Source organism: Dinoponera quadriceps, unplaced genomic scaffold (assembly GCF_001313825.1).
Source record: "Dinoponera quadriceps isolate SergipeBrazil2010 unplaced genomic scaffold, ASM131382v1 scaffold458, whole genome shotgun sequence".
Taxonomy (NCBI): Eukaryota; Metazoa; Arthropoda; class Insecta; order Hymenoptera; family Formicidae; genus Dinoponera; species Dinoponera quadriceps.
The window spans coordinates 1,943,308-1,954,118 of record NW_014554796.1 but is presented as its reverse complement, the minus strand read 5'-3'; the positions used below and the strand labels follow the sequence as shown (position 1 = coordinate 1,954,118).

Sequence of the window (10,811 nt, the reverse complement as noted above, 5' to 3'; positions counted from 1 at the left end):
CCCCCCGCCCGCTCTATCGCGCATGTACGTACGTCGCACGTTTCCTCTGCCGGACTCGCCACTCTCTTTTCTTCTGCTGCTGGTCTTTGTCTTCGATTGTAACGGAAAGCTAGGCTTCCGACCGCTAGGGCGACTTCCTTCGATGACCTCCTGAAAGGTTGATCTCAACATCTTCCGCGCGCTCCATCGATCTATTTACTCTCGTACGAATATGGCTAGAGAATACCGAGTTCTACTTTTTATCTTCATGCGATCATGACGTCACGTGCCGTACCATGAGTGTGAGTACGCAATATTTGGTCACCGGGTTATTGGATATTTGTTTAACATTAGCAAAGCATAGAATAATATGGCGTATAGATATCACACGGAGAGAGAGAGATGTTACGTAAAATTAGTAGTGATAACACTATCCACTGACTTAATTGTGAATTATTTCAGAAGTATAGGATTCATGTAGTCCCAACAAATTTTTTTCAAGAGTAGAACGTGGCAGATAAATGTAAAACAGAAATAGAACATTGTCGATGAAAAAAAGAAAAACAAAATGTATGTTTGATAAAATTATACGAGAACCAACGGGACCTGTCCAATAGTTCGAAAGAAAACACCAATGTGGTTGGTTGTTTTTTAATGCATTAATCCATGCACAATAATATTAATTATAATTGTGCCGATAAAATATTGAAATATAGAAAATTATAGTGAGGTGCTACGTAGAAAGTAATCGGTATGGTAGATATGCGCAATGCAAGAAGAAAGGCTGATGAGAAAAATATATCATTTCTGCTCCGGGAATACATTTGACGCAATGTCACACGTAGTAGAGTTTTCGATGTCGCGATAAGCGGAGTCAACAATCGGAGATTAACCCATACAGCACAGGCACATTGTAGACATGTTTAATTACAAGATTGTAATGTTACAAATATATTGCGAAGTGTTGCCGCGAGATTGCGGCAACATTAAAATATCCGCTTTTTGGAAGATTGCAATAAAAATATTATAGCAATATTGCCATGTAATGAATTTGCAATAATGTATTGTTACTGCAATTATCCAGTAATATTACATATAAGAATGCAAGAAGGTTTTTCGTTCGAATAAGTAAACATTGGAAAGCATATGAAGATGTATAAAAATAAGAAAAAGCTAAATGCAAACAAATGCAAATTTACAATAATTTCACAAATACTCAAGGTATGAATACAAATACAATATTTTAGTCTAGAATATATATACAATAGTGTTGTTATATAACATATGAATGCATAGCTTTATACATATATGACTTATTTATATTGTTGTAAATATATTTATAAATATATTATGTAGGAATATTGCGAATTTTTGTTTACAAAAAGCTTTCCCTTGTTTTATTTGTCTCCATATGTTTCACATATGTTAGTATATGAATACATATTTCATATCTTTTTATTTACATGTGTGTTAACATAAACATTAATTAATTTTAATTGTAATTTATATTAAATTTATCACACAGCTTGTTAATAAAAAAATCCTTCGTTTTATCGAATATTCAAAATAATTCCTGCTGTCATAGTCCACTGATTCCACTGATTTATGCTGGTCTAATTCACTAATGATTGAAACGACCTTTTATGTTACTCAAAAGTAGCAAAGTGAAATAATGAATTAAATGAAGAATTGACATTCAATCCGGGATCTTTCACAGACGAAATTAGGAACATCCAGCTGCATATTGCATGCAGTAAGCCATGAACTTTACTGTATCTTACGTGGCTGATAAACTTTTCCAATATATATTGTAGATAAATGAGAACTGGAAATTTATATATAGTTTCATTATATATAATTATATTTTATATTGAATAATTTTACATTGATAAGAGTCTAAAAAATCCAAATGTTTGATCTCCACTTATTTATATGATTCATTTAAATACATGACTTTCTTTTTCTAACACATCAACACTTTGGTGTTCGACTCTTATAGGCTTTCCTAATCTTAAACTGATTAGTTGATTTATAAGCAATTAACTTAGTTAACAAAAAAATTAACTTATCCAATCCTAATCGCAAGTGTATTTAATAGATATTCAGACAAAAGATATCGCTTTATTATATTGTTATATTATAATATGATCTCAAGGCCTCGAACTTGCCTTCGTCAATTTGTTTTTTTGTTCTCGTTGTTTTGTACTGCTTTTTATGTACTTTAGTGCTCAGTGGTCTATTAGCTAAGTGTTAATGAAAGAAAAATTGTCTCAAGAAGCGGAAGAAGAAATTAATGGTAAAATTAGTATATCTGTGAGATACAACGCAATACCATTCATGTGAAAAATATTGCGACTAACGGACGGTTAAGAGAATAAATATTTAAAAAAATTAACATTTTGATTATTAACATAAAAGCATATATGAAAACATAAAAATTTTCACCAAATGTAAAGGCAAATAAAATGCAAGTAATCATGTGCGCATCCATATATTTACAAGTTATACTATCTAATATAGCGTTCTTGACTACCCTCCTTCCTGCCATCATAGACCGCTATCCAACCTAATAGACCTCCTCTCGTGGTATGACATAATTGTTGGGAAAAAAAACTGTATAAAATTCCCTTCATGTATGTGAAGAGATTTTCGTCAACACATCACTACGCTATATTTTTATTCATTTTCTTCTGTCGTCGCACACGCGTATATTGACAATGTATGTATTTCAGAGGTAAATACGCAATGGTCAGGAGATGCCGTGAGAGATCCAGTGGCAGGCAGTGGGCCGCCAAGTTCCTAAGAAAGCGACGACGCGCGCAAGAGCTCAGAGCGGAAGCGCTTCACGAGGTCGCGGTACTGGATGCCACAGCCCATTGTTGTCGTCTTGTTTCCCTCCACCAGGTCTTTGAGACCAACACTGAGATGGTGCTCGTGCTGGAACTGTAAGTAATGAAGAAATTAGTGGTTATCAGTGTGTGCCTTTATCTTCCTCCCGAGATAGCTCCAATTCGAATGAGAATTTTATCAATTTGCCTATTATCAAACGTATTTTATATGATAACGGATCATTTCATTCGTGTAAGTATTGATAAATTGTTCGCGCTAAGTTAAAGGAGATAGAATAATGAAACTACCAACCATTGCCACTCGTGTGTGTGTGTAGCCGTATTACTTTCTAAGTGTCATAATCCCTGCTGATTGTTTAAAAAGTAGGACGAAGCGTGAACTTATGATTTAATTATAAGTAATATATATATAGGGTAGATCAATAATTTTTTCCACTTTAAATATCTTCCTCATTTTTTAGAAATATTAGGAAATATTGTATTTACAAAAAAAAAGTTGTACGGTATTAAGTGGACAATAATATACTATATATAATAATAACCATAATAATAATATACTATAATAATAAAAATAATTTGTGACGTGACCTCTGTCGATGAGCGTCACATAGAGTGAACTCCCCAGGAGGATTCTCTCTCTCTCTCTCTCTCTCTCNCTCTCTCTCTCTCTCTCTCTCTCTCTCTCTCTCTCTCTCTCTCTCTCTCTCTAAGATGTTAAGTTGCGCCTTCTGCGCACGGTATCAGAGTATCGGGGATTAATGCGCCGAGGGGTAAACGTCTTATTTTATAAGTATTTCGTCCCGAGCGGAAGAAGACTGAGCGGAAGAAAAAAAATAGCGGAAAGCTCCTGATGAGGAAGAAAACCGCCGGACTTCTAGTGCAATGCCGTGCTCTGCTACGCTACGCTCAGTATTCAATATAATTATATTAATATTTAAATATATGCAATGTATGAATTACAATTGTAAAATTATATTAATTTGTAATTAAAATTAGTTTGTAATTATATATTTTTATAAGTTCTTAACAATTGATAACATTTCATGACGGAAGAAACCACCACCTTCTCGCGGTTTCCGTCGAGCAACAACATGTACGTCGTACATTTATAAAATACGATAAATACGATGTATATATCGATGTAATTAAAAATAAAGTTGTATCAATCTTGCTTTCTTTTCGTTATTAAGAAATATTTTAATATATTTTAATAAGATATATTTATTAAAGGAAAACGTACACGTTGGCCAAGAGTGGATTTCATTATTTTTATAATTCTACGTATGCGGAATGCACAATTATTAAGTTGTAAGATATATTCGTCCTGTTTTTTAATGTTTTTGAAATTATTTATTTGCATATTCGGAAATAAGTTCAATCAATTATATGTGTGCCATTTCGAATCGATGATCTTCTTCTATCTTTCTGGTAGCTGAAAAATTCCTCTCTTGTAGAATTCCAAGGACTTGTTAGTGCAAAAACTGATCCAAGTGATTTTCACAGGAGTTCAAATTTGATAAATTTACATCATTAAGAGAGAAAGAGAGAGAGAGAGAAAGAGAGAGAGAGAGAGAGAGAGAGAGAGAGTTCTGCAAAGCTCTAAACAAATAATCTGCCTGAAGGTGCAAGATCTGGATTATATTTAATGGATGCACATCCCAGCCAAGAAGCAACAATTTTTTTCAAGTTTCCATGGAAATGTGTAGTCTAGCGTTGTCATGATGAAACACAATGTCCTTTCTATTGATCAACTTCTGCCTCTTCCTGTCAATTCCTTCCTTCCTAGTTTGGCTAATTGCAGAGCAGTATTTAATAGAATCAATAGTTTGGTTTGATGGTAGCAGCTTGTAGTACAGGATAACCTTCCTTCAATCCCACCACACAGCACAGACCTTCTTTGAATGCAATTCAGTCTTTGCGATTGTATTATGCAGCATTGCTGGAGCAATTTAATGCGATGTTATTAAGCACAAACGTCTACATTTGGCAAAGAAAAAAATGCTTTTCCATCACCACAATACACCTCACGCTCGAACTTCTTCTATTGTAGTCGCAAAGTTCCATATAAATTGCGCATCGAATTGCTGTCACACGCACTCACCGTACTCACCACCAGATTTAACCCTCAATGTGACTTTTTCCTATTCGCGAATCTGAAGAAATGACTCGTTGGAAAAAGATTCATTTCAAATACACGGAGGTTATCGCTAAAACATGCATATTTTGCAAAATTCGAGAAATTGTATTTTATATTGAAGGTATAAAAAAAAAAGTTAGAATCTCGTTGGTTTTAATGTATAAGAGTTAAAAAGGCACTATGTTGAAAAATTAAAAAAAAATGGTTCAAAATCGCGTGTTTTCTTTGTCAAGCCGAGACCTTTTCAAACTACCCTCGTAGGGTAGGGTAATGGCCAAAACTAATTTCGGTGGTATGCAAGTAGAGCGCGGGTGAAATTGAACAGAAAAATCATTCATGTACTATTTTGCAAAATTCGCATTAGTTAGTGAGGAATGAATTATTTTGTCTGAACTAATGAGTGCACGAAAAAAGGTAGGCTGGGTTCTGTTTAAAAAAATGACTTACTTCTGAAGATATTCTCTAGCAACCTCGCATGTCGCTCGCTACGTTTCTTTGCCTTTCAAGAAATCAGTTGATGTTCATCGTTGCTAGTAGGAGATTTTCAGAAGTAAGCCAAGTTTTCTTTATACAATACCCGATCTACCCTTTCCCGATTACGTTCATTAGCTCAGACAAATTAATTAATTCTTCACTAACTATTGCGAATTTTATAAAATGGTACATGATTTTTCTGCTCACCCGTTTCATTCGTTCTACTTGCACACACTGCGGGAACGGAGATTAGTTTGGAACACCTATAAATACACACACACACACACACATACACAGGGAGACCATTTTAAAAGACCTCCTCTGAACCTAAGTCTCAAGTCAATAGTTACAAAACGTTAAAATCAAAAAATCGTTTTCATTGCGCTCAAGATACAATTCCGAAACGTGTCCAGTTGAATACGTTTTTTATCCATTTTGGTTAGTAGCAGACACAATCACCCACTCAACTTCCTCATATCTAAATGTTCGTGTGTAGGACGATGTGCCCGACGTTCAGATAAAGTGCTAGCAGCCTCTACTCTCTCGTTCGGAGTCAATTGGTGGATCGTTCATCACGACTTGATAAACCAAATCAATATATTTTCATCGATTGTTACTTGGTCTTTGGGCATTCTGAGTGTCCTTCGTCAAAAATGCGATTACGTTTACGAAACTCAGTAACGTTTTTACTATGTAAAACGAAGGAGAAAGGTTTTGTCGACATATATCGTGTTTTTAACTCGGCTTTGATTTCGATTGACGATTTTTTCCTTTCAAATGGAGGAATTTTATCACAGCTCGACCCCCTCGACAAAAAAGCTGTAACAGCTGTTCAATTGTGGAAACTCTCATAGAAGAACTAGATGTCTCAGAATTACCTAAAAATTCAGACGTTTGTGTCATCAGTCGGACTACAATTGAACTGTAGACCAAGTCTCTTTCTTGGCCAGAAACTTTTCAATTGATCTTCTCGTATATACGTCGCATATACATATCAGTCGCGAAATTGCAGTATTTGTCCAAATTCGAAATTGAACTGAACACCACTGTTTTGACGAAGTGCAGAATTGATTTAAATAAATTTATACCGTACCGTTGCACACACACACGAGCGCGCGAGAAAATAAAAACATGAAAATAAAGAAGAAGAATAATACGTATGCTATGAAATATAAATATTGTGCAAATCGCGAATGACAAAGGTAAATTCTTATCGCTACAGGGCACCCGGCGGCGAATTACAAATGATACTCGACCGAGACGAAGTTCCGGAAGAACGGCAAGTCGCTAGATTACTAAAGCAAATTTTGGACGGGATAGCTTTCTTGCATTCCTTGAATGTAGCTCACCTCGATATCAAGGTAAGTTTTTGAATAATTGAAATTCAACATCTTTTTCAATTGTCCGGAACGTTCTTTGTCTTCCACATTTAAGTCGCCACATCTGAATGTTGAAACCACTCTACATGTTTTTTCTGATGGAACTTGTTCACTATAAGTTTCAAAAATCAATCGATGCGCTTTTCTTCATATCGAAGTATTGAAGAAGTGCATGTCGGAAAAACTATTTATCACGATTCATTTTAAATCAATTAAAAAATATTTCTGCTTTCGCAAAAACCTTTGCACACTGAATTTTATTTTTATTCCTAAGACCAGTTCGTAACGTTCTCTTATTTCGACCGCTCATGTGTTGCTCGAATCAGATGAGGATAATCTCATCATCACTGTATTCGCATATCGAACGTTGCATAAATGTGATTATTTTTCATCTTCATGATTAATATTTTCAAATAGACCGTTCTGTCTACATTACATTATTGATTTAGTGGATTCATGTGAATGACTTATCTTTTTCTTTTGTAAATCATTTAGCATCGTCATCAAACAACATAATTGGAATTTTAAAACTGTTAGTTAATTTGCCTTTATTTTTATATTCTTTTCATTACTTTAAAGAAGAGTTCGCCTCGTAGATGAATAATAAATATATAAATGAAATGAAACGATGGAGGAGCACATAAATTTGGTTTTTTTTTTTTTTTTTTTTTTTAAGTATACTCACGTGGCAGGGAATGTGTTAATAACAGAAAACTGTGTGCCTCATTTCATTTCTCTTCTGTTAATGTTTCAGCCCCAGAATTTAGTACTTACCGGGAAGTTCCCGGACTGCGACGTAAAATTGTGCGATTTCGGCATATCGCGATACATCAGTCATGGAGTAGACATTCGAGAGATCTTGGGCACGCCCGATTATATCGGTGAGTATCGTCTTTTCACAATTATTATTCATTTTTTCGACTCTCCGAAAGAAACGCGTCACAATTTTTTTATACACAATATGCCCCAGTACATGAAAAGGTGATTAGTGTCAAATGAAACATAAGGCGTTATATATATTTTATTTTTATTATTGATGAGCAAAGAAACCGCATTTCCCGAGAGAAATGCCGTTATTTTTCTCGAATTTAATTACCGCGATTTACGCACTGGGGGCACTAGGGTTTAATGTACCTGGTAGAAGCAAGAGGAGGCACATACCTACACGCCATAATTCGTTCGTCTCCTATGTGTATTCCAGCTCCAGAGGTTCTGAATTACGAGCCAATCAGCCTCGCGACCGACATGTGGTCCGTCGGTGTACTGTTCTACGTGCTATTAACGGGATGCTCGCCATTTGGCGGCGATACTAAGCAAGAGACGTTCTGCAATATCAGTAGATGTCGACTGGACTTCCCGGATGATCTCTTTGAGGACGTCTCTGAAGAGGCGCGAGATATCATGCGCAAACTCATGGTTAAGGATCCGAAGTAAATAATTCTATAATGAACCTCAAGCCTAAAACTGGCAACAGGCGGCAGTATATAGCAAAAATAAATTAATGTTGCCGCAACGTTCGTGATTAATTGGGCCAAAATAATAATTCATATAAAAAAATTAATTAAACTTTTCACCGCAGTATTATATATTATGTATATACAATCTATATACAGAATATCCCGACCCGCGTCAACCATTTAAAAATGTGAGGAATGGTTTTTTATCAAAAATCCCTAAAATTTTGATAAATAAATCGGGTGCCATTCTGTTGAATGGTAATATTTTTAACTTCCAGTTCTGAGTGAAAGAATCGGCTATTCAGACTGAAAATCGACTTTTTTAAGATCTCAAATTTTTGTGCGTCTGGCGCCTACGGAGACGGTCGCGGGGGGAGGCCTTCCCAAGCATAACGTCCTGATAACTAAGAATTTAAAAAGACGAACACCTCGAACATTTTTTTTTTAGGATTTTTCAAATGGGGAAGTGACGATTTTTTGGAAACTGGTCCGAAATATAGAAGACAAACTTTATAGACAGCTTGTGCGGCGGTAATATACGCACGATATGAGCCATAGGAAGACGTTTCAGTGGGACGACAGTAGCCACCATTGATAATACACCGGCTGCTCGCAGAGATCATTATGCGACGAGTCTTTTAATCCCTTGTCTCTCGCTCGCGAGTTAATGAAGACGTCGAAAGTATGGGTCGTTTACGAAAAGTAGGCTATATATGTCAAAATATATATTTGTTTAAGAGAGCCGTACGAAAACAGCGGATGAGTTGTCGGAATTTCTTTTGCACGTTCCAACGTGATCGTAAATGTGTTGACACAGGATAGAACTATTGCGCGCGAGAATATGTATCGCATGTAAAACATAGCAAGCTTTTGTAGCGAGTAACCGTTGTCTGTTTGCAGTGAACGCCTGACGGTGACCGAATGTCTCCAGCATCCCTGGTTCAGCAAGTTCGAACAACTGCCGGCGCCGTTGTCCACATGTTCCACCTCGTCGAATGACTATAATTCTAGCGCAAACTTGCCCATGGCAACTTCGCGACCAGACTTTCCGCTCTCTTTGTCCTCTCAGAAACTTACCATCACTAACAGCCAAACGTTCACAACGAGCGCGTCGTCGACACCGAAGAGCGACGCTGAAAAGCGACATTCATCTAGCTTGAGCGGCCATAGTGCGGATTCCAAGCAAGCGATGAATCGTGCTGCTTCCTTCTACGCGAAGCCTCCTAAGTCGCCGTCCAAGTCATTGCCTAAGCCCATTAGGTTCTGCGGCCTGAGCTCGGACCGCAGGGACACCTTCAAAAGAAACATGGACTTGCTGGCGCGTAAGTTTTCCGCCACGGAGATTGTCATTATCGAGCCGATGATGCCGGACGCGACTGCAAGCGGGGACGAAAGTACGAACGCGGTAGTTGCCACCGCCAATAGTGGTGCCATCGGTAGTACCGACGGCGCTCAGCTTCGTACCACCGCCACTCACACGACTGGCCCAGCTGGCGAAGTGTTCAAATGTACGCCCGTATTTATCCTTGGCGAAGAGCAACAATGTAGCGACAGCGGCAGTGATACCGTCTCCGAGATCTCGACCGACAGCTCGAGCGACCGCAGCAGCATCTACTCGGACGACTCTTTGGACTTCATTTTATATAGTAAGAATCAAGGCAGAGCGACTTTTCCGTTTTCGGCCGAATCGACAGATGCCGACAGATGGGAGCAGAGACAACATCGTAACAGCAGAGCATGGCCGCGTGAATGCAACGGCATCGTCAGCAAAGCCCTCAGCCGTTTCACGTCGGAGACGAAGTCCAGCGCGAAGATTCCGACGACGACAATACCTTCAACGACGGCAAAGACTTCGACGACGACGACGACGACAACAACGACCGCTGGTCTCGAGACGCTTCGAGAGCGAGGTGGCAACCTGGTGGTCATCAGAGAGCCTGTCCGAACCGGCCGGTATACCAGGTACTGCGAAGTGCAATGCGAATCTGTGCAGGCACGGATCCGTCGGTTTCAGGTGCAGCACGATGCCTCGTAAGATTCTATAAATATACGTATATACGCTATATATGTGTTTCGGGTATTCTCGATGCCAGATGATACGCGAGAACGATGGCGGTGGGATTCAAAAGATCCGAAAGTAAGGTTGAGTTTAATAAACAGTTATATATATATATAACTGTTTATTGAACTCAATCTTACTTTCGGATATATATATATATACAGGGTGTCCCAGACTACCCGTCTCACCCGATTTTTTCGTAAACGCGACATTTTAAAGAAAAATGCTTCAGACAAAAGTTTTGTGACTTCGAGGGGCACATAAGATGGTGTCATTGGTTTGACTTTGGATAGTCGTTTGAAGATCACGTGAAGGTCACCTTTAATTTCTTAAATGGAAACCCCCATTTTTCAATGCATATTCTTGTAGCTTACCTCGAGAGCTTTCCAAAACGCTATAATGAAACGTTTTTTTAATCAGTACTTTTCGAGTTATGAGGGTTGAAAGTTACGGTACCGCCGGCATTAGCATTACCCA

General features: G+C 37.7%; 1 protein-coding gene across 2 annotated transcripts in view; it reads left to right on the top strand.

Moving 5' to 3' along the window:
* Window positions 1-10,538, top strand: part of LOC106741959 (serine/threonine-protein kinase 17A-like) — an 11,573-nt gene extending 1,035 nt beyond the window's left edge. Inside the window, exons 1-6 of one of the 2 annotated variants that reach the window (XM_014614452.1) lie at window positions 46-281; window positions 2,712-2,924; window positions 6,662-6,800; window positions 7,573-7,699; window positions 8,020-8,248; window positions 9,176-10,538. In XM_014614452.1, coding sequence (XP_014469938.1) covers window positions 2,725-2,924; window positions 6,662-6,800; window positions 7,573-7,699; window positions 8,020-8,248; window positions 9,176-10,310 — 1,830 coding nt within the window. In that variant the 5' untranslated portion in view covers window positions 46-281; window positions 2,712-2,724 and the 3' untranslated portion in view covers window positions 10,311-10,538. Of the gene's footprint in view, window positions 1-45; window positions 282-2,711; window positions 2,925-6,661; window positions 6,801-7,572; window positions 7,700-8,019; window positions 8,249-9,175 lie in introns of those variants that run through there. The other variant, XM_014614451.1, reaches the window with a different exon arrangement.
* Window positions 10,539-10,811: the final 273 nt, after the last annotated feature.